This window comes from Centroberyx gerrardi, chromosome 18 (genome assembly GCF_048128805.1).
Source record: "Centroberyx gerrardi isolate f3 chromosome 18, fCenGer3.hap1.cur.20231027, whole genome shotgun sequence".
Taxonomy (NCBI): domain Eukaryota; kingdom Metazoa; phylum Chordata; class Actinopteri; order Beryciformes; family Berycidae; genus Centroberyx; species Centroberyx gerrardi.
In genome coordinates this window covers 1,565,291-1,593,092 of record NC_136014.1, presented here as the reverse complement: position 1 = coordinate 1,593,092, position 27,802 = coordinate 1,565,291, and the positions used below count along the sequence as shown (strand labels likewise).

Genomic DNA, 27,802 nt, shown 5'->3' with positions numbered 1-27,802 from the left:
AGCCACATGTGCGCCTTGACAAATGAAACACTAACATTTTTTAAGCCTACTTGAAGAGTTTTGCCCGAAACTCATGAACTCGTGGAGACTCATCTGTTGTTGTAACATCGATGTTGTAGACTGTTGTCTGCACAAAAGTGTAGAGCTGGATCAGGGACTCATCGTAAGACAGGTTGAACACGTAGTGGGATTTAAACAGTTCATCAAAAGCACCCAAAGAGCTGGTTGTAGAAAGTGGGGTAAAAAGGGGATGTAGAAAGTATCAAACTTGTTCTGGGTTTGGCCAACAGCAAGGATGTATGGTTGTTTACCCTCTCTTTCATGCAGGTGTTCATCGATGCTGCAGCATGACTGAAAAACAGAACAATTACATTAAAACCTTTAAACCTTTCTTACCTATATGGTGGTATTTGCCAATCAAAGCGAGCATAATGGATCCTCAAAGTTTGACCGTCAACTCCCCCTGTCATGAGAACACGCACTTAATTTGTAAAGTTCTTGTTGTTTAATTAAAAAAAAAAAAAAAAAATCCATGTGTAAAAGACTTGCATTAAACAGGCCTGCACCAAGAAGCATACTGCCCTCTAGTGACCAATGCTGGTAATGCCAATATGAACTGTCATAAGAAAGAAAGCCACACTAGTAAAAAAAAAATATTCATACATTATGACATTCCTGACATTCAAATCTTGACACAAGGCAGATATACCTTCATTGATGAATTCCAAATAGGTAAAACCTGATTGTAATCTGATGTACTTCTTGGTACTCTGGTATTTCACCTTCAGCAACATGACGACATCTCACAGAAACTGCATGCACTAGAGAGCATAGCTGTTTAACTTTCACAGGTGCAAAGAGTTATCAACTGAATTTTAATATCAGCCAAGTGGCCAAAAATTTACAATAAAATGCTATTTTAAATCTATTGAAATATTGATTCTGAAAGAAATTATTAAATTCCCCAGTGACCTGCACTAATAGAGTGTTTGCACCTACGTCACGGTTTGGTCAGTAACCTGGATGCGCGCACTGGGATGTAAACAACAGAATGGATTGCACGCTGAATGTTCAATTTAAGCCGATTTTAGGATGTCTAAACCACGGAAAAGTTCAGGAAAACATGTGGAAGCTGCTAAATTTTACAGAGAAGGACTTAGTCAGCAGGAAAGGGCGCGATATTTTGAGAAACTAAGGTTAATAGGTGGTGAAGATCCGTACGAGATGGCTCCTTCGTCTTGGAATGACGACCCGACAATTCTGCCTTCTATTTCCTATCCCGATATAGTGAACTACCTCCTACCTAGAGGTTGTGCTGTTGTACTCTATATCAGCACGGCTGTGATTCGGTCGTAGGCAGGAGGCCGCAGGCCAAGTGCCGAAGATAATCACAGCACTCCCTCTCATGTGATATTGCTTAATTCTATTCTATTCTACACGCCATTTCACAATCGCGTTGTTACAGCAACAACGATCAGTTCTTTTGTAACAGGAGGAGGATTCTATTCACAAAAATCACCTTGTGTTCCCCAGAGCTGTGGTGATGGAATATGGGTGAAATCTATTGCACTAATCACTCAGGAATCCTATAAAAGAATTTCAGCACATTTAATATGCAAAAGTACATTTCATTCATTATTAATCGCTATAGTCAACTAACGTAAGCTACCTGCTATTTGATAGAGGCCCTCTAGTGGGAAAATGGGATGGAAATGCTACAAAGACGCATCTGATATAAAAAATCATGGTGGACAATCAGCCTTGGCAAAAAACATTTTAGAGAGCTGCAGGGGCGTTCGACATGTGAGGCTACTGCGTCCTGAGTTCCGCAGACAACTTTCATATTTACAGTTATTTTAGCATGTGATATACTCAAACTTATTCATATATTCTTTATATACTACTGTGTAAACTTCGGTGAAATAATTTAGGCGAAAGGAGAAAGTTTATGCACGGTAACCCATCCTCTAACAATGGCTAATCGTGATAAGCCCAAAAGCCTGAGGAGTGGCCAAGCTAGCGCTACGGCTAACGTTACTGCTAGCAAAGAGGCACCTGGAGAAGTTGATACACTTTCCCTGAGTTCTGTGGAGAAGATTATGACGGCAATTGAAACGTTGAGCACGAAGATGGATACTCAAACAGCCGCTCTCCGTCAAGAAATAGCCTCCATCTGCCAAGAACTACACACGACCGTTAGCTCACTACAGTCTGCTAGCTCGCAAAATACCAAGCGTATTGACGACCTGGAGCACTCTGCTACGGAGTGGAGCTCGTCGGTCATGGCCCTGGAAAGTACGGTGGAGCGCCTACAGTCAGATGTTTGTAGTTTGAAGGAAAAAGGCTTGGACCTGGAGGGCCGTAGCCACCGCCACCACAACATCCGCCTAGTTGGTATTGAGGAAGGCAAAGAAGGGAGTAACCCGCGGCAGTTTTGTGCGACTGCATTGAAGGAGATATTGGACCTCGAGGACATCCCACGTTTAGACCGCGGACATCGCTCACTGGCACCAAAACCCCAAGAAGGAGCGAAGCCCAGGCCGTTCATAATCCGAGTGCATCATGGAGACGTCAACGATCGCATCCTTCGCCTTTCGAGTCAGAAGATCCTACAAGGGAAAACGTGTGTACATCTTCCCCGATTTCGCACCAGAGGTAGCCAAGAAACGAGCTGCCTTTACAGATGTGAAGCGGCTTCTGAAAGACATCCCAGATGTCAAATTCGGCCTCCGCTTTCCAGCTAAACCCACGGATCACATTTCGGGGAGAGGAAAAATCCTTTGAGGATCCTAAACTGGCCATGTCCTACGTACAGGAGAACATTTTGCCACCACCGTGACCATGTACAGGTAATGGCTATTCAAGCCAAGGCAATAGCCTAATTTAAACTCTCCAACTAGTAGGATTATGCCCTAACATATGTCTGATACCTGATTAACTGTGGCGAAGCCAGTTTACTCTTATTGAAAATTCGTCTGGATTTGACATTTAAACAGATAGAAAAATTACTGTTGCTTGCCTGCTGTTTCACAACTGTTGAGTATTTGGAGGATTCCTATTGATAATTCGTCTGGATTTGACATTTAAATAGACGGAAAAATGACTCTTGCTTGCCTGCTGTTTTATAACTCTTGAGTATTTGGAGGCTTTATTTTCATAAGTGTGGTCTATGCATGGTGGCATCCACCAGGTGGAGCCAAACACTTATATGTTGCAGACCACTTGCCAATAACATGTCTATATGGGCTGAGGGCGTTTTTTTTAATTTTGCACTGCTTATTCATCTCTTTACTATTGTTGTCTGCTGAGCTTTGGGTTGATTAAGGTTTAGCTGAGACCCAAGCCAGTGAAGTTGGCTTTCTTGCCCTGGGGTTTATGCGCTTCATTTGGGGTAGTGCTGGAGGGTGGGGGGTAAGTATCTTGTTCTTGTTGAATGTTGTATTTTGGTTTTCTCCGTTTTATTTTTTTACTCCATCCACTTGTATTTGCATTTTCCTTTTTTGTTGTGTTATCCAGAGTCACAAAATCCACTTGATAATACACTTGATAGATACAATGTTGTGCCCATTTAATAACATTTAATTAGACAATTATGGCTGATTCAGGGATGCCCTCGAGCAGGAGTAGGCTGTCAACTAATTTTACTAATTGGAATGTAAAGGGACTAAATCATCCTATTAAACGTACTAGGGTACTTGCCCACCTTAAGCATTTAAAAATGGATATAGCCTTCCTCACGGAGACGCACATGCGTAGTTCAGACTATGTTAGTCTGAGGCGGGGTTGGGTTGGACAGATATTTCACTCACACTTTCAGTCAATACCATTTGCAGCGTCTGAAACAATTTCGGATCCTAATGGACGCTTTGTTATTGTTGTTGGAAGGCTCCATAACACACGTGATACTTGCCTGTGTCTATGCCCCAAACTGGGATGACTTTCAATTCATGAACAAATTTCTGTCGTCTATACCACACTTAGACTTCTACTGAAACTGCCTTGACCAGAGTTGTCAATGATCTACTAATTACTCTTGATTCTGACTTAACATCATTGCTGCTGCTTCTTGACTTGAGTGCAGCTTTTGACACCGTGGACCACAGCATACTTCTAAACCGCTTGGAGAAGCATATTGGTATCCAGGGGATGGTGCTTTCATGGTTTCATTCATATTTATCAAATAGAACTCAACGTGTAAGTTACAATAATACAATTTCTGAATTTTCTGAAGTAAAGTCTGGTGTACCCCAGGGATCGGTCCTTGGCCCTATGCTCTTTTCTATCTATATGCTTCCCCTTGGTGACATAATTTGCAAATACAGTGTTAATTTTCATTGCTACGCTGACGACACACAGCTATATGTACCTGTAAAGCCAAATGACCTTTCCCAACTCCTAAATTTAGAGGCATGTCTATCAGAAATAAAAAAATGGATGGGTTTAAACTTTTTGCTGTTAAATGCTGATAAAACAGAGCTATTAGCTATTAGACCAGCCAAATATGGGCATTTGTTTGCGAATTTGAGTGTTAACATAGATGGCTGTATTATCTCTGAAAGCTCAACCATCAAAAACCTTGGAATGATTTTTGATTCTCGTCTGACATTCCAGTCTCATATCAAGGCTATTACCAAGACAGCATTTTTTCATCTTCGTAATATTGCTAAAATCCGACCTATTCTATCATTGCGTGATGCTGAAACTGTAATCCATGCATTTGTATCTTCCAGACTTGATTATTGTAATGCTCTTCTCTCTGGTCTTCCTAGTTGTGCTACTAGAAGTCTTCAGCTTGTTCAGAATGCTGCAGCTAGAATCTTGACAAAGACTAAAAAATTTGATCATATAACACCCATTCTGGCCTCTCTTCACTGGTTACCAGTGCAAGCTAGAGCTTTTTTTTTTTTTTAAGGTTCTTCTTTTAACTTATAAGGCTTTGCATGGACTTGCACCACCGTACTTATCTGAGCTAATTATACAATATATACCGGCACGCCCTCTTCGCTCTCTCAATGCTGGTCTCCTGGTCATTCCCTCAGCTAACAAAAAATCAGTTGGCTTCAGAGCATTTGCCTACCGCGCCCCTTATCTGTGGAATGGACTTCCATTACATGTTAAAGAGCAAGCTCAGTCGAAATATTTAAATCAAGACTGAAAACCCACCTCTATTCGCTTCATTATAGCCTACCCTAGAATTACAACTTCAGTCGGGTCTATCACCTTTTTAAACATCCTTTTAATGTTGTTGTTTTTACTGTGGTTGTTTTACTTTAATATTCAAACATCCTTTTAACATTGATGTTTTCAATGTGGTTGTTTTATTTTAACTATTTCATTTTTTTATTTTTTTTTGCTGTATGTTTTGTCCTATGTATTTTTTTTTTTTTAATTGTAAAGTGTATTGGGACCATGCTTCATGGTGATTCTGCACTTAAATAAAATTGATTGATTGATTGATTGATAGACACCCACCAGCTGATCTTATCTGGGGACTTTAACTGTGTGATTAACCCTTTATTAGACAAATCTTCTAATAGAACGACTACTAAATCAAAAACATCTGAATGCATAAAGTTTGTTGGAGTCATGTGCGATGTCTGACCCATGGCGATTTCTGTACCCGACTAAGAGGGAATATTCTTTCTTTTCACCCATCCACCATACTTTTTCACGCATAGATTATTTTTTCCTTGACAAAACCTTACTTCCTTTGGTACAGTCGTGTACTTACAATAGTATAGTGATTTCTGCTCATGCCCCTTTAACACTGGAATTGGCCTTTCCCAACCATAGGCCCAATAGAACCCACTGGAGACTTAACTCACTCCTCTTGTCTGATGAGTGTTTGTTACCTTCATTAATACACATATAGACATATTTTTGGAAACTAACTCAAATAGTGAAACCTCCCCGTCTCTACTTTGGGAGACCCTTAAAGCCTATCTGAGGGGTCAGATTATCTCCTATAATACCTCTGTCCACAAATCACGGATAGCCAGACAAATACAACTATCGAAGCTCATCTCAGATGCAGATAGAGTTTATGCTACTGCCCCAACCCTGGAGCTGCATAAAGAACGGATGATGCATCAGGCAGAGTTCGACATGCTTTCAACTGGGCAAGCAGAACGTGCTCTTCTTAAGGCTAAGCACATATCTTATGAACAGGGAGAGAAGCCAAGTAGAGCTCTTGCACATAGTCTGAGACATACACTTGCCACTCATGTCATTGACCAAATTAATTCAGAAACAGGCTTACTAATGGACCCCTTGGATATTAATAAACAATTCCATGACTTTTATTCTAATCTATATACTTCTGAACATCCAACTGATCTGGGTTTAATGGATACATTTTTTGAAAATCTAGAAATTCCCACTGTTAATGGAGACTCTAGAGAATCCCTAGATAACCCTATTACCTTAGATGAAATAAAAAATGCTATTACGTCTATGCAAAGTGGCAAGAGTCCAGAGTTTAAGAAATTTTCCCCAAAACTGAGTCCTCTACTTGAAACTGTATTTGACGATAGTTTAGATTCATCGAACCTCCCTCCAACCCTTCGTCAGGCGTCAATATCCCTACTTTTGAAAAAAGGCAAGGATCCTCTTAATTGCTCCTCCTACTGTCCGATAAGTCTCCTTAATGTCGATGTTAAGATACTGGCTAAAGTGCTGGCTCTCCGCCTTGAGTCTATTTTGCCTACTATTATTTCCTCAGACCAAACGGGCTTTATTAAGAATAGACATTCTTTTTTTAATGTCAGGGGTGCATTTAATATCCTTTACACTTCATCTTTGTCACAGCGTCCAGAGGTACTTCTGTCCTTGGACGCTGAGAAAGCCTTTGATCGTGTGGAATGGGGCTACCTGTTTTATGTTCTCCGGCGTTTTGGTTTCGGTGACACTTTTATCTCTGGGTCAGACTGTTATATACCTCCCCTTTGGCCTCAGTTATAACAAATGACACACACTCATCATATTTTCCTCTTCAGCGAGGGACAAGACAGGGGTGCCCACTATCCCCATTGCTTTGCTATAAACTCAACCTTGAGAAAAGTGAGCTCTTACCCATTACCACTGCTGCCAGCCAAATTCCTTTTCATTCGCTACCATTTAAAATAACATATAATAAATTGAGTTATCTTGGTATATCTATTACAAAATCTCACTCTCAACTGTTAAAGGACAATTTTACTCCACTCCTGGATCGTACCCGACAGGATCTTGTTCGCTGGTCCACTATGCCCTTATCACTAGTGGGACGGATTAATACAATTAAAATGAGCATTCTTCCAAAGTTTTTATATTTATTTCAGTGCATTCCATACTTCCTTACAAAAGCCATCTTTAAAAAGCTTGACATCCTCATTTCATCATTTATTTGGAATAATAAAACTGCTCAGTGGCCAGCAGATCAGACTGTGGTTGTACTGGTCAGCTTCCAGGTGTGAATGTGTGTGTGAATGTGATCAGGGCGTTCCTGAAAAAGAGAGCATTGCTCTCAGTGAAACTCCCCTGAATAAATAAAGGTGAAAAAAAAAAAAAAAAAAAAAAACAGCTCGGATCCGGAAATTATTTTTACAAAGGCCAAAGCTGCATGGTGGAATGGCTTTACCGAACTTTCAAATATATTACTGGGCGGCAAATATCAAAAGCTTATTGTATTGGTTATGTGATACATCCACCTTTGATACTCCTGCTTGGTTACAAATTGAATCTAGTTCTTGCACTCGTATTTCGCTCTCTGCTCTTTTGTGTTCATCAATCCCCTTGCACACCCCCCAAGCCTGTCAGAACCCTGTGGTTTTACATTCCTTGAAAATTTGGTCCCAATTTAGTCTCCATGTCTACTTATGCCCCGATTGCAGCCAACCACCTGTTCCCAGCTTCCCTCATAGACAATGCATTCGATCAGTGGTTCAAAAAGGGAGTTCTGAACATTAGGCTCTTGTACAAGGAAGACATTTTTATGTCATTTGACCAAATTAAGAATGAGTTTGCTCTACTAGCACATAACTTCTTTCGCTACTTACAAATCAGACACTTTATACGAAGTCAGTTTACTCAATTTCCTTCCCTGCCACCAAAAACATCTCTTGATTTAATCCTAGAAACCAAACCAGAGGTTAAGGGGATAATATCCAGGCTTTATACAGCTATATTTGATATGGAAGACTCGTCGCTCTCCATGATAAAGGAATACTGGGAAAATGATTTGGAAACTGACATATCAGAAGATCAGTGGTCTAAAATGCTTAAAAGCATTCACTCTTCCATCTATTTGTGCGAAGCATGGTCTTATTCAATTTAAGATTGTACACCGGCTTCATATGTCTAAGGTCAAGCTCTCAAAAATTTTCCCTGGGATTAGTCCTACCTGTGACAGATGCAAGCAAGCTCCTGCCAGCCTTAATCACACATTTTGTGTCATGTCCCAACCTTACAGCATTCTGGTCCTCTATATTTGAAGTCTATTCAGAGATCGCAGGTCGTACAATTGAACCGTGCCCTTTTCTTGGACTTTTTGGTGTATCATCAGAGGATCTTACCCTGACAAAAGCACAATTGAACAGCATGGCCTACTCAGCCCTTTTGGCAAGGCGTCTCATTCTTTTGAACTGGAAGAGTGATCGCCCCCCCTCCTTTGGCAGGTGGATTTGCGAGGTCATGCATGTTCTCAAAATAGAAAAGATAAGGTACACACTGCAGGGATCCACTGTGAAATTTGATGTAGTCTGGCAGCCTTTTATTTCCTACGTGGAACGTTTAACTATGCCTCTTACCTCTTGAAAATGGGTATTGCTTTGTACATGCAAACTACTCTGTGAACTGGTGTTTTTTTTGTTGTTACTATTGTTGTTTGTTTGCTTGTTTTGTTTATTTAGTTTCTTCCCCATTCATTATGTCTATGTCATCCCTGCTGTGTCTGTACACTGTCTATGCATGAAAAATTCAATAAAAAACACATTGACTAAAAAAAACAAAAACATTTTAAACATGTTCCAAAGGGTTGTAGGGTGGCACGTATTAATCATTGCATAAAGGACCATGACTTACTTATGGTCACATGTGTAAGTATTGCATTTGAGACTGTTTTTTAAGTTAGTGTATTGTCATCCTTATCATTGTGCATGATCATAGTGACAGCTTGAAAATCACAGTTTGAGTGAATCAAACTCATTTCTGCTTTTTTAAGCAGAAATGAGCTAATTTCTGCTTTTTTTAAGTTCTTTTAGTTAGCTGGAAACCTATTCCTCATGTATTACTCAAGGAGCTGCATCTATTTGATAATATAACATATAAGAAGTTACAGCCTATCCTATAATAATAATAATAATAATAATATTAACAATAATAATGCATTTTATCTGCACTTTTCATTCACAGTGAATCTCAAAGTTCTATAGAGTTAAAAACAACACGAAAACAACAAAAGAAAATCACTAAACAAAAGTTAACAAGAAAAAGCCTTCCTGAAGAAAAAGGTTTTTAGGTCTGTCTTAAAAGAGTTCAAGGTCTTTGGTGCCCATATTGGTTAGGGAGGCTGTTCCCAGGCGTGTGCAGCCGAGCAGAAAGCCCAATCCCCCATGGTGTGGAGCTTGGTACTGAGGGCCCAGAGGAGCAAACGGTTGCTAGATCTGAGAGTGTGGATGGAGGTTTGTGGGGTAATCAGTTCCTTGAGGTAGGGAGGCGCATGTCCATTTATGCATAGGTAAGTAGCAGGACTTTGTAGTCAACCCTGAAAGAGACAGGGAGCCAGTGCAGTAAAAACAAAATTGGTGTTGTGTTCATGTTCTCACACTCTCATCAGGATCCTGGCAGTGCTGTTCTGAATATACTGGAGCTTCTGGATGATCCTGCCAGGGATCCCTGTGAGGAATGTCTTGCAGTAGTCCAGCCATGAGAAGATGAAGGCATGGACAACCTTCTCTGCATCTGATAGGGTACGGTAGCACCGGCCCGAGTACAGGCATTCCGGCCTGGTGCCGGACCATTTTACGATCCCGTTGTTACAGCAACAACAATCGGTTCTTTTCTAACAGGAGGAGGATTCTATTCACAAAAGTCGCCTCATGTTCCCCAGAGCTGCGGTGATGGAATATGGGTGCAATCTACTGCACTAATCACTGAGGAATCCTATGAAAGAATGTCAGCACATTAATAATACAAAAGTACATTTAATTCATTATTAATCACTATAGTCAACTATGTATGTTACAATGTAAGCTACCTGCTATTTGATAGAGGCCCTCTAGTGGGCAAATGGCCTGGAAATGCTACAAAGATGTATCCGATACAAAAAATCATGGTGGAAAACAAAGTCGTTTTGCGAGTCTCTAAACCCTGTTGCCCTGCGAAGAACCTTCTTGCTATGCGTTGATTCAATAGTATCTCCCTGTGCAGTTATTTTTACTACTTCATTTGAATGCAATGTTCTAGGAGTTGATTAGTGAGATTACCATGGTGATGTACCCTGCTTAAAAATCAGAAACTCCAGGTTAAACCTGAAGTTAACCTGCAAACCCCATAATCTAACTTTGTAATATACCCCTCTAGCCCTCATCCTACCGACTAGGGTACCCGCAAACCCCAGAGGTATACTTTTTGTCATATCTCACAGGTGCTTTATTCTATCATTCCAATTTTTCATGACTGTCAATCAATTTGTTCCTAATGACTTCATATCAGTGTTTTTTGTTTCTGTTTTAATTAGTGCTTTTTAAAAATACCAATGTATTGGGGTCCTGGGGGACCCCAGTCAAAAGCACCCAATTCTGCCTATGCAGTTTTAATAGATGGAACTATTTATTGAGTTCATGTTTGCCATGGGTCCTAATTTAAAGTATCACACACTATCGGGGGGGGTAGGGGCACTCTGTCAGTCATTTTGAAGGAGACAGACACAGATGCAGCAGACACAGATTTCTTCATGTGCTCTGTCGACGACCCTAAATACTGCTCTTCCTAAGGTAAGATGATGTTCAAAGTCAGAAATACAATACATAATTTAATTAACTGTAACTTTCCTAAAATAATAATAATCAGTTTTTTTTCAGATGACATTAATTACATAACTAATAATGTTTTGAGAAGAAATAAGTTAACATTTTGCTATGATGGTTGTTTCTTACAGTAGTTTATTCTTGGGGTCCCCAGACCCCAGTCGGTAGTCCTTGTATGCACCAGCGGACTCGGGGGGGGGGGGGGGGGGGGGGGGGGGGATGGGGGGGCTGCCCTTCACATGGGAAAAAAATTATTGAGTGCCCTCTAGGGTGCCCCTTCATGCAATAAATTATGATGATGTGCCCTCTAGAGCAAGAAAATTTGATAACGTGTCTTAATGAGTGCCCTTCTAGTGGAGAAAACGTGATGCAGTGCCCTATAAGGTGCCCTTACAATGGTCTAAACTTGACGTTCCCTATGGGTGCCCTTCCAATGGAAAAGGGTGCTGTTATGAAGTGCCCTCTATGCCGCCCCTACATGACAGTGTCCCAAAGGGTGCCCTTTCCAGTAGAGAAAATGGGATGCAGTGCTGTATAGGGTACTCCTACAGGTGAGAAAACATGATGAAGTGCCCAATTAGGTGCTCCTCTAATGGAGAAGTGCCCCTCCAGTGGATAAAATGTGATGCAGTGCTGTAAAGGGTGTCCCTACATGCGTGAGAATGTGGGGAAGTTTCCTAATGGATGCCCCTCCAGTGGAGAAAATGTGATGTGGTGCCATATAGGTGCCCTTACAATGGGATAAACTTGAGGTTCCCTACAGGTGCCTTTCTGATGAAAAACTCATGAAGTGCCCTCTTAGATGCCCTTCCAAGTGAGAAAACACGATGAAGTGCCCTTGCAATGGAGAGAAAAAAATCCCAGTGAAGAAAATGAGATGCAACTGTTTACATTTTGGGATTATGGAGTTGATAGCTTTTTTGTTATTTTGAAGGTGATAATGGTTAGTGGTAATAGACTATAGCCTATGTGAGTGCAGTGTGAGTTTTATTCACCATTTCATTTTTCATCCCTAACGAAAAATCACTATATTCTTTTTGGCACAGTGTGTTTGTGATAGCCTACTCAGCAGTGAGTTTATAGTGACCTTGTGGCATAGCCTATAATCTCTTACAGTGGGCTATTACTTAATGCTTTTCTGTGGCATGATATTTTTTTGCGCGATAATAGACTATATTCAAGTTGTAAAGTAACCTTCTAAGATGTAGTTACTGTGTTTTACTTCGGAGGTGTTTGTAAAATAAACATTTTAAAGGTTTATAGTTCCCTGTGTGTTTTTATCATAGAGGTGTGGTTATACTTTTAATCTGGATTGCCTAATAACATAATGTTAATCTTAATCAAGGATGAAGACTATTTCATCATACATGATGCATCATAGCTTTTTGCGCGCTGGTGGGGCCCCATGTCGTGCAGTAGGTGCCCTTTTTATTTTTTCGCCCCTGCCCTTCAAACAGCCTGAGTCCGCCACTGCTTGTATGTTAAATATGTTGGTAGGATGAGGGCTAGTGACCGTAAATAAAAAGAGAAAAAGGAAACGAACATGTGTCCCTTGCTTGGTGCCTGGTTGTACGACCAGGTCACATCCCAAGGGTTGCTCAGTAACTTGAAATACTTCCTAAGCAGACCTTTGTCACCATGGCAATGTCTCTACAGCTCGCAAAACAGATGTCAATATTAGCTTTACACAATAACATTAGCTACAGATTCCAGTGACACTTCAGATGACTATGGTTATGGTTATGATGGTTGTTTATAGTGCAACATTTCCCACAGGTCCTTAGCTTATTTGTGGCAGTGACATGCTGGGATTAGAGTCAAGTACCACAAAAGAGGTGTGTGCATGCAATGCAATCTCATTTTATCTGTCAGTGAATACAGGAAATACTGCAGTGATAAACTGTTTCACCATTTATAACAGAAACTTTGAGATCTCACTACAGGGAAAGGAGCATCCACAGATGAAAAGTGTAAACTTGCTGTTCCTGTTTGTTAATACTAGTGCAGTGCCCATTCGCGCCGCTGCTGCACAGAGCGCTGTTCGCCCCGCCCCGCTGCTGCACAGAGCCCTGTTCACTTGTTTATTCAAAGTTTATTAATATTGAACGTGTCGCGTGTCCAAATCGCACCAAATCCGACACTGCACTTCCTTGGGTCCCCAGCAATACACCCGCCAAGTGTGAAGTCAATCGGACGAATGGTTCTCGAGATATGCGACGGACACACAGACAGACAGAGATTCCTTGCTTTATAGTATGATGATGATGTATTTTTTTAAGCCATCGTCCAGCTACTAATGTAGACAACCAAACATCTGACAAGAGTAGCAGTTTCTTGTCATGAAGGCACATGAAGGTAATCCAGGTGTCAGAAGGAGCTGACGCCTACTGCCTTTCTGATCTGTTCAAATGTCAGCCAGAATGTCATCGACCATGGCGCCTGCAAATGGAAATGATAAAACAGTCAGTTGTTTGAATTCAATTATTTCTAATTCAATTGATCTTACTGAGTTATCTGTAACACATTCTAGATATTGGCCTTCATTGAGAACTTTATTTGACCACGTGACTGAAAGGTTACAAGAAAGATGACAGGAATGTGCAATACCATTCTCATCCATGTTGGCAGGAATCCTTTGTAGAGTGAAGTGAACCCCTCTCCTCTGATAGACTGGACCAAGCAATCAATAGATGACTTGTAGAGTCGGCCGCTGGGAAGATAAGTAGTGGTTTATTAGCGACATAAGATCAGGGCCGGATTCAGAGGTAAAGTGTAAAGTTATGCAGGTCTTACACAGATTGAGATCTGCACATTTGAACAATTCCGATTCAGACGACTATTCAGTGCAGAGGAAACAGAAAAAAAAGCATATCCAAGGCACTCTTCTCACACAAATATTTAAAAAGCCTATTTTAATGGCTAATGCATGGCATAAACATTAAAAACCTGCACCAACGTGTTGCGGTACATGATGGCCTTCCTCAGGGTTCCAACTGTGGAGGTGCAACAAATCATCTGAACTGTGACACATGATTGGTTTCTTGAGACACGAGTGGCCACATGATTGGTCTATAGACAACATCAGCTTCCCATAAGGGATATTTCACATAAATACATACAGTATTCCAAATATTTAACACCGAGTTCATTCAATGGGGAAAAAAGTTAAATGTTCGCGTGAGTTTCCTCCCACAGTGACTGATATGCAAGTCAGGTGAATTGAAGACTCTAAATTGCCTGTAGGCGTTGTGTGTAGTAGGGCATATGATTTATAGTATGTATATGGGAGTCACGTGAGGTGACAGGCGAAGATGGCACGCTAGACGCCAAATCGGCTCCCCGCATTTCATGATTTGCTCTAAATGTACCCAGTGGACACAGACTTAATTGTCGGACTTTGTTAACATATTGTTAAAACTCTCGGGAATGACTAAAACCAACCGAATTACCAGAAGCAGTAAGAAGAAAATAGACTCAAACGTGTTTGGTTTAGCTGGTAACATGGCGACCCGTACGCCCAAATTGGCCTATACCACCGAGCAACAACAGGTGGACGAGGACGAGTTGGCAGACACTCCTAAATGGGCCAGAAACATCGCTTCACAGCTCAAACAAATCAGAGAAGATTTTGGAACGAAAATGGACAGCATGGCTGAGTCAATCACCAGTCTCAATAAAGATACTAGAGCTATGCTTAACAGATTAGGCAACGCGGAACGCCAAATTGGGGAGCCGGAGGACAAGGTAGAGAGCTCCACCACTGAGCTATCCCAAACTACCAAGCAGATCCAGACTCTACAGCATAAAATGGATGACATGGAGAACAGAAGCCGCCGTAACAACTTAAGGCTTGTGGGGCTGAAAGAAGGTATTGAGGCGGGTGATATCTATACTGTGTTGGACAAGATCCTATGCTACATACTAGACCGACCAAGCGACCAGCCGCCCCCAGAGATAGATTGTGCATATCGCACACTGAGACCAATGCCAAATCCTGACCAGCCTCCCCGTCCCATCATCCTACGTCTACTGCGGTGGAGAGACAAGCAAGACATCATCAGAGCACCCACTAAAAAACAGCTAGCCTGGGATGGTCAGCGCTTCTCAGTATATCAGGATTTTTCTGCAGAGGAGTCGAGGAGGCCCAATACAACAACGTGAAGAAGCTGCTTCACAAAGCTGGGGTACAGTTCGGTATCGTTTACCCAGGGACCCTCATCGTCACCATCAACGGGGAGAAGCTCACCTACACCTCGCCCAAGGATGCAGAAAAGGACCTGAAAAAGCACCTCCCAAAGTTTTTCTGAATGACATGGAGAAGGCTGTCTCCGCGGTGTTACAGAGCACCTAACACACTGCCACAGGTTGGATATTGAAAACAACACTTACTTATGCCTTACTGGCTCTATTTTTTTTTTTTTTTTTGCGCACTCCCTATAGCTACAATGCCTTGCATTAATATAAATTGACATTTTAAACTGCCTATACAGGGAGACAATTTACGGTTACTTTATAATCATTGAGGAGAATCTCACTAGAGTTCTACTGGATTCATATAACTAGAGGAAGCCGGATTCTAGTTGTATTTTCGCCGCATCATCGCGGATATGGGAATTTCTATCCCAGTAACTGGCTTTTTTGCCAGATTAGGCCAGTTGGCCGTTGTGTTTATGTTTCTGTCTTTGAACTTTTTTCACCCTTGGTTAAATAGTGTTTATATGTTTCCCCCTCCTTCCCCTGATGCAAGGGTGACACCCTCTCTGAGCTCATTTTCATATGCCTACTCCTGCAGCGGGCTCTGGGAGCGCGTGCCCCGGGTGGCGCCTTATCACCTGTCTGGCATCGGCCTCAGTGGCTACTTGTGGGGCCGTGCTGGGGCGCTCCCCGGGGGCGCACTGTACTATCAGCATCTTGATCCATACATTGCGGTTCTTATTGGATGGATACACGATTGAATAGAATTACTTTGGTTAGCCTGAATGTAAACGGCATTCAGAATCCAATCAAAAGATATAAGATTTTGGTGTATTTAAAATCTCTTGATTGTGATATTGCCATGCTGCAGGAGACTCATCTGAACTCTACAGAATCTAAAAAGCTAAGACAGGAGAATACCTGCCCTACCCATCGGGCAGGTATTCTCCTCTCCTGGTGGTAAAGGAAGCAGAGGTGTTAGTATCCTAATTTCTAAAAATATGCCTTTTAAACCCTCCAGTGTACACTATGACCATGATGGAAGATATGTAATTGTTTCGGGCTGCTTACAAAATGAAAAGCTGACACTTGTGAACTTGTATGCTCCAAATACGCTACAGTCTAAGTTTTTTGCCTCTCTGTGCCCAATGATATCTCAGTCTATGGAAGGTCCTCTCATTATAGGTGGAGATTTTAATTCTGTTTGTGACCCTGTATTGGATCGATCCAGTCCCCCCCTCCCCTCAAACAGATATCCATAGCCATGAGGGAGTTCCAATCTCAGTTTGCTGTAACAGATGTGTGGCGTTTGGTCAATCCAGATGCTCGAGAGTACTCTTTTTATTCTGGGGCACATAACTCCTACTCTAGGATAGATTACATCATGATGTCGTCAAACTTGGTTCAAAATGTTCTTGAGATCAAGATGAATAGCATTGTTGTAAGTGACCACGCTGCAGTTTCTGTCACATTTTTCCCCTTGGCCAACCCCTGCAAATCTAGACAGTGGCGACTCAATACATCACTTCTTAAAAATGATAAATTTATCTCTCTCATAAGAAATCAAATTTTGGAATTTTTTGTGTTAAATGTAAATTCTGTATTATGTGTGGCTACAGTCTGGGAGGCCTTTAAGGCTACCTGCAGGGGCTGGTTTATCAGCTTCTCCTCAGCGGAGAAAAGAAAGCGTGGTGAGGTAAAATCTGAATTAAACATTAAACTCAAGAGATTAGAGGAGCAGCACATGCTGGATCCATCCAATTTAGATCTGAGGAACTCACTCCTCACCACTAGGGCAGACTTGCAGAGGCTCATACATGAGGAGACAGCATTTGCTCTTTTCCGTTTGCGCAGATTGTATTTTGAAACTGGAGACAAGGCAGGGAGGATGCTAGCTCATAGATTAAAGCAAATAGAAAATAGACAGACAATTCCAGCAATTAGAGACGAGAATGGTATGTTACAATGTGATGCAGCTATAATTAATCAATCTTTTAAAAATTATTACTCCAAACTCTATGGTACAGTAAATAATGCAAATGAAGCTGAATTGGACAGTTTCTTTGAAGGCTTTAGCCTTAGCCTAGAGTCAGTTCGGTTGATAGGGATGTGCTTGATGCCCCTGTTACACAGGCTGAGATTGAGATTGCAATCATGAAGATGGCTTCGGGAAAAACTCCAGGGGACGACGGCCTGGCAATCGAATTCTACAAGTGTTTTAAAGAGCAGCTTTCTCCATATTTACTGTTGTTATTTAATGAAATATTGGAATCTGAATCCATGCCTCCCTCTATGTGCAGGGCCATTATCTCTTTGTTGCCAAAACCAGGTAAAGATCCAGTTCTGATGGGTAACCACCGTTCTTTAAGTTTGTTAAATTGTGATTATAAGATCCTGGCTAAGATCCTGGCACTCCGTTTGGAGAAGGTAGTCCCATCTATAGTGCATCTAGACCAAGTAGGTTTCATCCCAGGTCGTCTGTCCTCGAATAATATGCGGAGGGTTTTCCAGATTATGCTAGAAGCTAGTTCCAGTAAGTCTCCAGTCATTGCAGCATCATTAGATGCTAAAAAAGCCTTTGACCAGATAGAATGGCCCTATTTATTTTATACGTTTAAAAAATTTGGTTTTGGTCCCAAGTTCATTAGCTGGGTAAAAGCTCTTTATAGTGCCCCATTTTCCTCTGTTAGAACTAATGGATTAGTCTCAAAACCCTTCTCTATACAACGAGGCGTTAGGCAGGGTTGTCCAGTAGGGCTGCAACTAACAACTATTTTGATAGTCGAATAATCTATCGATTATTGAAACGAATAATCGACTATTCGGATTATGAATTGCACAATTACTCAATGGTTCTTATTTAGCTATCAGCTTTTAAATTTAGCTTGAGGTTGTTTTAGGCATGTGCTAACTAACAATAAAGACAATAAAGATGAATACTTCATTCAAAAATACATCCTTTAATGAACTTTGCTGCTGATACAAAAGATAAATAAAAATTCCAATATCCATTTTTTCTGTAAAAATTTAAAACCAATCAAAGCATATTTCTGGCATCAATACAACATACATTTTAAATTTATAGTGCGGCAGCTGCAGTACAAAAAATGTATTACTGGACTATCATATTAGGCCAACAGTGACAGACAACAACCCAACAACTGGCAGTGTATGGTACAGAACAAGGGTCAAATGATTACAGGATAATTTCTTGAAACCCTTCACCATCAACCATGGACAGTGGTCTCATATCCTGCATGGACCAGCATGGTTAGGATTGATTCAGTGATGGCAGTCGCTTGCTGGGGAGTACAAGTCTGCTTCCTTTGAAGAAAGCCATCCATGCTAGCTTTACTGGCAAGGCTCCTCTTCGGACTGCATTTGATATAAAAAGACATATTTGTCAGGCAAAAGGGTAACATTACTCTTTTAAACTCCAATACTCCGTTAAAAAAAAAGTCTACATTCATTCAAGCCATATTTTTTGTTCTTGATTCTAGAATCCTGTGTAGATATTGAAATGCACATTGAAATGCGTTCTAAATAAATGTTGCCCCTCTATATGTCCAGTTTCACGATAAATGGAGAACCAAAAGTCAAGTTCGAACGAGATCAAACAAACCCATAAGTCGTTCGAATTAATTCGAATGCAACCCACATTGGGCATGCACGCATAGACAGGAGTTGTAGAATTTTTTGCGATTTAGAAAGTATCAAATTCTCCGGTGTTCTCTAAACTTGTGCACTCGGCAGCAACACATTCTCCGTAAACGTCGCCATGATGCAACGTTTAAGATTGTAAAGTTAAGGGCACATTTGGAATGTGAACTGGATCGTTGTGAATAATAGGTTATTATTTGCTACTGTATGTTCAACGCCATTAACAATTCATTGATGAAGAGAAAATGTATTTCAAAATAGAAAACGTTACAGCTCATAACGTGAAGTAACATGACTTTTAACATCAACATTAGCTAGCTAGCTAACAAGCAAACTAGCTTACCGAGACGAGTCTTCATCATCCAGAACGTGCCTCCTCTTCAGATGGTCCCGCATAACTGATGTGCTCCCATGCCAAGCAAGGTCAGCTTTGCAAATGTTGCAGTTCACAACCTTTTTGGCCAAGTTAAGAGTGAAATGCTCCCACACTTTGGAGGTTTTTGGTCGTGAAGGTGTTGCCATTTTGCCATATTGTTCACTCCAGTAAGCACCTGTCGCTGCCCCATCGGTACTGCGCATGTGCAACTCTCAACAGAGATGGTAAGGTAGCGAGATGGCTCACTCTTTAGCTACTTCCATCATCAGCTCCGGAAAAAACGATGTTTAATTCAGCTCCACAGCGTGAAAAACACACGCGATGACGTCACCAACTAATAATCGACAATTACATTCGTTGGCAACTAATTTGGTCATCGATTTTCGTCGACTACGTCGATTATTCGTTGCACCCCTATTGTCCAGTCAGCCCCCTACTCTTCATCGTCGCCCTCGAACCATTAGCATGTGCAATCCGTTCTAGTGGTGACATACACGGTGTGAACTTCCATGGACACGATTTTAAATTGAATATGTATGTTGATGATGTTTTGCTCACCTTAAGCAAGCCAGCATCCTCTATACCCGCAGTTCTTAATTTGGTTAATTTATTTGGCAGTTTTTCTGGATACAAGATCAATTGGAACAAGAGTGAGGCAATGCCACTTAACTCTCACTCATTTAAATCTGATCTAATGGGCACCCCTTTTATTTGGAAAACAAATGGAATGAAGTATTTGGGAATCAACATCATATCTCCTATTACTAAAATCTTCAGCCTTAATGGCCCTGGCATCCTCCAGTCCATCAAGGATGACATCAACAGATGGATAGCCTTACCACTGTCTCTATGGGGTAGAGCAGAAATATTGAAAATGAATGTTCTACCAAGACTTACTCATATCATTGCATCTATTCCTCTTAAATTTCCTCAAAACTGGTTCAGAGACATCAAATTCCTTTTTATTCGATTCCTTTGGAATAACAAAAAGCCCAGAATCGCTTACAAGAAATTAATTATACCCAGATCTAGGGGTGGTCTAGGAGTCCCAGATGTATTTCAGTATTATCTTTCATACAATGCAAAGTATCCATTGACTTGGGCCTACAAGCCCAACTCTCTGGTAGGCAGCTGGGAATGGCTGGAGAAGCGCATCATATCTGGAAATAATAAAATATCCTTGGCATCATTGTGGTACTGTCCAAGACCACCATCTCTATTGGACAACACTATTATTAGGTTTTCATGCTCTATTGTGAAGCAGCTGCACAGGAGATTTAGCATCGAGGGGCTTTCTCTTCCATCCTGTCCCATCTGGTGTAACCCCATCCTTTCAGCTGGAGGATGTACTTTAAGTAACAAAACTTGGCAGAGGCTTGGCATTACAACAGTCGGACAGATCTTTAGCGATAAAATCTTACCATTTCAACAACTTAAAAATCAGTTTGGCCTTTTAGATTCTTTCTTTTTAACATATGCACAACTATCGTCTGTTATAAATAGGAAATGTAAAGAGGGAGCTGTGCCTGCCTCATGCTCGGAGTGGGATCAGCTTTTTAAAAAGGCAACCTCGTCAAGAGGTGTGGTCTCAAATATTTATAGCTTAATGTTTAGGGCTGCCCCTAATGCATATTCTTCTGTTCAGCTGGCTTGGGAGCATGACCTTAATATATCCTTGACTGCTTCTCAGTAGAATACAATTTGGAGGTCGGCTTTGAGCTCTTCTAAATGTGTGAGATTTAGGATTATACAATACAAGATTCTGAGCAGAGCATATATTACCCCTGTTAGATTATCCAAGATGGACGACAAACACCAAGGCTTATGCTGGCACAATTGTGGCAATCGAGGTTCATTACTCCACCTGCTTTGGGACTGTCCAGCTGTTAAAACACTCTGGTTAGAAGTTACATCCCTAATGTCAGAGTTTTTTAATGTTAATTTCCCTGTATGTCCCATAGCATGCCTGCTGGGCCTAAAACCTAGTGTTGGAGTCACTGTTGACTGGCTCTGGACATTGGGTTGCTTGTCTACTAAAAGACTAATTCTTTTAAACTGGAAGGAACGTAAGCCAGCCTGCTTCTCTAGGGATTCGTGGCTGGAGGAATACCTGGACTTGCTGAATATGGAACGGGCAGCCTGCCTGTTAAAAGACTTTGACAAGGGCCTGGAGGACCACTGGGACACTGTCCGCAAGTTCCTTGTTTGACCATATAGTAAATAGTAATTGATTACACTCGCCCTAGCAATTAAGACTTGTTAAGTAACACAACCCCTCTTTCCCTTCTCCTCTCATTTGTTTTTTTGTTTTTTTTCTCTTGCTTTGTGTGGCCTGTAGTAAAACCCTTGCTTATTCTGTGACCACTTTCTATATCTCAGGTACCTGCCTTCGCTTGAGAAGGCTTGTATAAAGAATGTATAAGAAAGAAAAGCCTGTCGAATGCTGTTGCGGGCTCTGGGTGTCACCCTTGCATCCCCCCCCCCCCCCCCCCCAAGTTATCTTTATTTCTGTTTTGTTATGCAGTGTTGTCTTTTGTATTACCTTGTCTATTGTGTGTTTTGTTTAATGATGAAAACGAACAATAAAACTCTTAATATAAAAAAAAAATATATAGTATGTATATGAATTATGCATATGACTATTGGATGTAGCCTACATGATGTAGTATGGTATATGACATGTCACACGATTGTATGCAAAGCCCTTTGAGACTTGACTGTGATAAAGGACTATATAAATAAACAAGACTAGACTTTGAGACAGATGTTTAACACATCATGAAAGTAATTCCTCTATAGGAAGAGAGGTATGTAAGCCTTGCACATCCATTTGCTATACAGCACTAGGGGGCGCTACCTTACGTCTAGTGTCTAATCAAGCAAGTGCCATCTGCAGGCCAGTCTGTATTACCACCATAGCTGCAAGCTATGACAGATAACTTAATCCACATCGCCATCAGCTGACCCTAAAGGTTACTACCACAGTCATTTCAGACATAAGCAGTTCAACACCAATTTCAACAATCCTTCAATTATCAACAAACCAAAATCAAGATGCTAGCCATAATTGCTTCCTAGGATTAAAGGTCCCGTTTCGTGTAAAACTGGATTTCCCTTGCCTCTTTGATTATAAAGGAGTTGGATGTGCTATCTAAACATTGTGAAAGTATCAAAACGCACGGTAGCCAACTAAATCCACACAATCCATATTAGACAGCCGAGCCTCTAAACGAGCCGTTTGGACTTCCTTTGTGGCGTCACAAAGGTTCGCTCATTATCATTTTTGTAAGAAATAATAGGCTAACAAAGTGTTTTTTTCAAAGCGGTTGAGTGGTTGTCATTGTTTATTACCGGAGAGTTTTCCCTGCCTCTCGCTGTCTGCAGCTGCCGACTCTGTGGTGTCTCACGTTTCACTCTTGAAACGGTTAGCCAATCAGACCAGAGGGGTCGTTAATATTAATAAGTCTTAAAGGCACAGTAACAGAAACAGCCTATTCTTGGTAAGACTCAGAGAGATGCTGGAAAATAAACGTGTAAAAATGGATTGAGAGTGTTTTTGGTGCATGACACCACACAAACAGCTTTGAATGGACCTCAAGAGATAAAATAAAACACTGGGAAGTGTAGAATATGGGACCTTTAAAAAATGTGATGTAATGGTAATCTTGAGGATTACCACATGAACAAGTGCACTTTATCTTGTGATCAAGTAACCTCACCTGCCATTAACGTCCCTGGGCTGATTCATGATTCTGGTTTTGATGACATCAGCAGGAGTTCCCATGGTGGCCGCTACCAAACCTGAACATGTGCTGGATACGGCAGGAACATTTAATGAAGTTGATTTACTGAAATCCTATTTGTTGGTCTTTTATACTAGATCATTCCTTCAGAATTAACACTGATAGATAAAGAAACACCACAATATAATTAATTTGCTGAATGCAATAATGTAGTTAAAAAATGATTGACACGATAGCCACTATAATCAGTATCTTTATCTTACCTTGCTAAACCATGACAAAGGCTGTTGTCTTGTAGTGAGGTATTCCTCAGTAGAAAGTGCTTCACAGTGTCATATGTTGTGAGATCTGATTAAAAAAACTAAAGTGAGAAATTTTGAGCAGGATTTTACTGTAATCCCATTTTACATGTTTCCATTTACGCTTGAATCTTGTTATACCTCCTAGATTGACCAGGGCAGCTCTCTGTACATTGGGTACCCATCCAGCCCACAGTCCCCGGATTCCTCCCTCTGAGAATATCTTCATGAACGCATGGTACACTCCATGCACTCTGCAATGGACAGTTCAATTTTCTCTCATATATTTGGAGTATGACAAAAATACTGTACATGACAATTTTAAACACACACACAGGCCCGCTAAGAACTGACATGCACTACAGAGAGAAACAGTTATAAAGAGAAAATGTGTCAGAAATATGCATGCATGTGCACACACATACAAACCGTGGTGGTTTGCCCTCCAGCCTACGTCTTCCCTCCATTTGCATCTGGACCTTGACCAGGTCAGTAGGACTGGCCAGGAACTGCCCCAGAGCCCCAGCCAACATACCCCCGATTACTGCCTTCCTGTGGGGTATTTACAAAATACACTAGATCAAAGCCATTTATAAAAAAAATTTAAAAAAAAAAAAGAAACTGCCAATTTTTACTTCCTGGAATTAAATTGCATTTTTCAAAAAGTTGCTCACCAGCTGGAATTTTAGGATGCACTATTTGCACTATTTCTTATACACAGACAAACATGGGCATATGTGCACAAGTGTCTGCACACACATGCCCATATGTAACAGGGCCCAACTGTTGACACTAAAATTGATACTTGAGGCTTGTGAGGACCAGTACCATACCAGCATGTCTCTTTGGGAAGTGTCCCAGTAATTTGGCTTGAGAAGTGATCAGAATCATTTTTATTTGCCAAGGCAAAGGTACAGTTACAAACACAATGTCAATATAAATTTAACTCCCTAGCTGCGAGCACCGAGTTAGAAGATTCCCTATCTACCTACACAGACAGGATTACAATTTTGGAGAGTACCTGTGACCGAAAGTGTCTGCAGCTCAGAAACCATAAGTGCTAGAGCAACTATATTTGGCAGGTGGGCTCCTAAGTCATAAACTTAAAAGACATGGGCTAACACAAAATTAGCCACAACTACTCGAATGCATGTCCAATTTTCAATTTTGTTTGTCTGTATGTCTACCTTGTCTTCCTTTCGTAATGTTTACTGGTGACTTGGATTATGCTGCACAAGCTGTTCAGAGTGAATTTATGGTCATGTTTTGCCTTTTTGGAACTCTAAAGAATAAAGCTCCAGCCACTTCAGTTGTTTTGGAGAAGGCTGACATGGAGCTGCACTAACTAACTTGCTCTATGTTATGTGGACATACAAACTTCATCAGTATTTTGACTGACATGAGGGTGCGTAGATGACCAAATTTTCATTTTTGGGTGAACTATTCCTTTAAGTCCATGTCACTGGAGCATGCTACTGCCAGAATTAAATAATGTGCTAATGCACCCTGACTGGCTGTGGCTTGCTAAAGTGGCAAATTTTTTGTTGTAACAGACAGGGATGAGAAGAGCAGCATACAGGAACCAGAAGGGGAGGAGCCTTCCGCCCAAAACTGGCAGAGGCCTTATCCCATCGGCTCTTAGGGGTGTGCGATATGACCTCAAATTAATATCACAGCATTTTCCTCTGTCTGGACGGTATTGGTATTATATCACGGTATTCAAAATATAATATTTCATTTTAATATTAATGAATATTAAGTTAATATTTGATAATAAAATAAATACATGTGTTTTATCTTTATAATACCAAACACAGTGACACGACAGACAATATTATGCATCTTAAATGCTTTTATTGTGCAAATGTTTTCTTTCTCCCAAAGTCGCCAGATTTGTCGCTGGTATAAATGCCTTATATTTTAATTAATTTATCACAGTATCCATGGTATTGCAAAATCCATATCATGGCAGAACGTCATACCGGTGTTGACTATAACACCGGTATACCACCCACCCCTAACGGCTCAACTTCCAAATCAGACTAATGCTGCATTCCATTGGAAGTCGGAAGTCAATAGTTCCGAGTTGGAATTACTGACTTCCGATCTAAATGTGTTCCAGTGAGTCTTCACTGGACCCAACAGCCTTTGCCAGTTAACGAGCTATCTGACAATGCTCTAGTAATGTTAGCAGGCTAGTTCATACTAGCAAAGACTTCTATCTAGTAAGAAGCACAAGTCAACTGAATTACGTTACAACTGGAAACTACAATGTTGTTACAACACATTTTCATAACATAAAAACTACATAGCAAGTAAAATCAAGTATAAATTGATGCTGTGACATCAGGTGTGTTTATGTCGGAGATCTCGGGCGGAATTAATCTTGCCCAAATTTCTGACTTGAACGACCGTTCTGTTGCACTTTTCCGTGTTGGAAGTCGTTTTTCTCCGAGTTCTGAGTACAATGGAATGCAGCATAATATGCTACAGATAATCTGTGTCTCTTTTGGATAGGCTTTGTGACATCCCCAGCCAATGGGAAAACCTTGTGGATTGAAAACAACTGGCTGACCGGCCAATAGGAATGCATTCAGGGTAGGGCTGGGTATCAGTACTCGATACCTTTAAGGTATCGACCGAAATAACCCAGTACCAAGTAGTATCGAAACTTCTCCAGTCAAACGATACCTGCATTCGATACTTTTTGTACACAGATCTAGAAAAAAACGACCATTTGTATGGTTTTGCTCGCAGCCAATCACCACAAGCGTTCTTCGATTTAATGCGACGTGTGATTGGCCCACTACCGCAGCAGCTACAACCCTGTGGTGAAGTCGAGCGCGGTGTATGTGACGGAGTTGGCAGTTCAGCGTGCCGAGATGCCACCAAAACGTTAAAAAAAAAAAAGGTATCGAATGAAGTACTCTATTGGTATCGGTATCGTAATTTTTTAAACGATATCCAGCCCTAATTCAGGGTGGGATAAACCAACTGCAGCTTTAGCTGGTTTGTGTGAGAGGGAGGTGACAGTAGCAAAATGGCACAAAATAAATGTATTCCTTACGTTAGAGCTCCACTACCAGTGTCGTGTTGCCATCAGTGCTGTGCCAACGTGGCGTTCTCCCTGCTCCACAGAGCGCTGACTTGACTTTTGAATGGATACACCAGAGTTTCCGTTATCTGGTAATTACCGTTTTTTACCGGGAAAATCTGTTGAAGTCCGACATATTTAAATCTCTCCGGTCATAATGTCCAGTGAAAATAATTCCCTCTAAGCACAATTTGAATTGTATTAAAATAGGCTAAAATTAAATTTCCACATATCCTTCTATTAAAAAAATGACGGGGATCTCTCTCTCTCTCTTACAGTGGCACCTATAGTCGCAAGCCTTCTGGATTTCGTGGCCACAATCTTTGCTTACATAGGCACCTTCTACAGACTGGAGAGCCGCAGCCGCGGGTCTGCCATAAGCGAAATATCTTCCTCCTCATTTCAGTCTCTCCGCCTGTAGCCTCAGGGCTCGTATTGTTGGTGTGTGGACTGTCCGACTCTTACGATGGTCAATCTGTTACTATGCAGATGTTCATTCATAATTTTAAGGGACACATAGAAGTGTTGCCAGGTTCTTAGCGACAAAACCCTCCCAGTGCCAATTAAACCCAACCCATAAACAGCCCAATGATCAACGAACTTAGTCCAAACCAATAACAAAACTCCACAATATAACCCTGACAAACTTTATAAACAGCGTTTTAAGTCCTACAGCATTTATAACATTTCCAAGTACATTAAAAACCGCGAACCTGGCAACATGAGGAATGCGAGCTTTGTTGACAAACTAAGCTAGTAGTTCTGCTTGTCACCCTACCTTTATGAGCTTCAAAACTATATTTAGCATTTGAATTTCACAATAATCTTTACACAGAATGAAAGCCAAGGCTTTATTTTATTAAAATCTGATGAAACCCCAAAACAGCCAAAAATCAATCTTTTCTCATAAAATCACGTTTATCCACAAATGCGCCGTTGCGACTTCCGACTGAAAATGATAGAACGCGTCACATATTTGACCGGAATTTCTCCCATTTGTCCGGGACATTGAAATCTTCCAGGACACGTGGACCGGCACCAATTTTCTCTGGGATAGAAACTCTGGGATACACCAGAAAATAATCAATTCTACTTTATTTCAATGGAGGGAGAACACGTGCGTCAGCCATTGAGAATTGAACTTTAGCTTGGACGCAGCCATCGGACGCAACGCGAGCAGTGGAGCATCTTTCAGTGCTGGTAAAGGAATCATTCCTTCAATGGCTGATGGCTGATGGCAATGCCTGATGCCCAATGGCTGTAGTGGAGCAGGGCTGTTAAAGTAAGAATTTTGACAATACTGATGTCAAAATATATAGGCTATATCAGTGATGTAAATAGGTTTTCAATGTAGTGAGTCCCCGGGACACACAGGTGGTATTTGAGTGGGTCCCGGGGAAATTGAGTGGGTCCCCAATAAAATTTGTGTT

General features: G+C 41.1%; 1 protein-coding gene across 1 annotated transcript in view; it reads right to left on the bottom strand.

Annotated features, from left to right (window-relative positions):
- Positions 1-12,941: 12,941 nt before the first annotated feature.
- The window catches only part of slc25a27 (solute carrier family 25 member 27), a 32,376-nt gene continuing 17,515 nt past the window's right edge, over positions 12,942-27,802 (bottom strand). Inside the window, exons 4-9 of the mRNA XM_071899458.2 lie at positions 23,708-23,830; positions 23,420-23,532; positions 23,243-23,327; positions 22,956-23,048; positions 13,614-13,716; positions 12,942-13,445 (exon numbers count right to left, since the gene is read on the bottom strand). Coding sequence (XP_071755559.1) covers positions 13,374-13,445; positions 13,614-13,716; positions 22,956-23,048; positions 23,243-23,327; positions 23,420-23,532; positions 23,708-23,830 — 589 coding nt within the window. The 3' untranslated portion in view covers positions 12,942-13,373. The remainder of the gene's footprint in view (positions 13,446-13,613; positions 13,717-22,955; positions 23,049-23,242; positions 23,328-23,419; positions 23,533-23,707; positions 23,831-27,802) is intronic.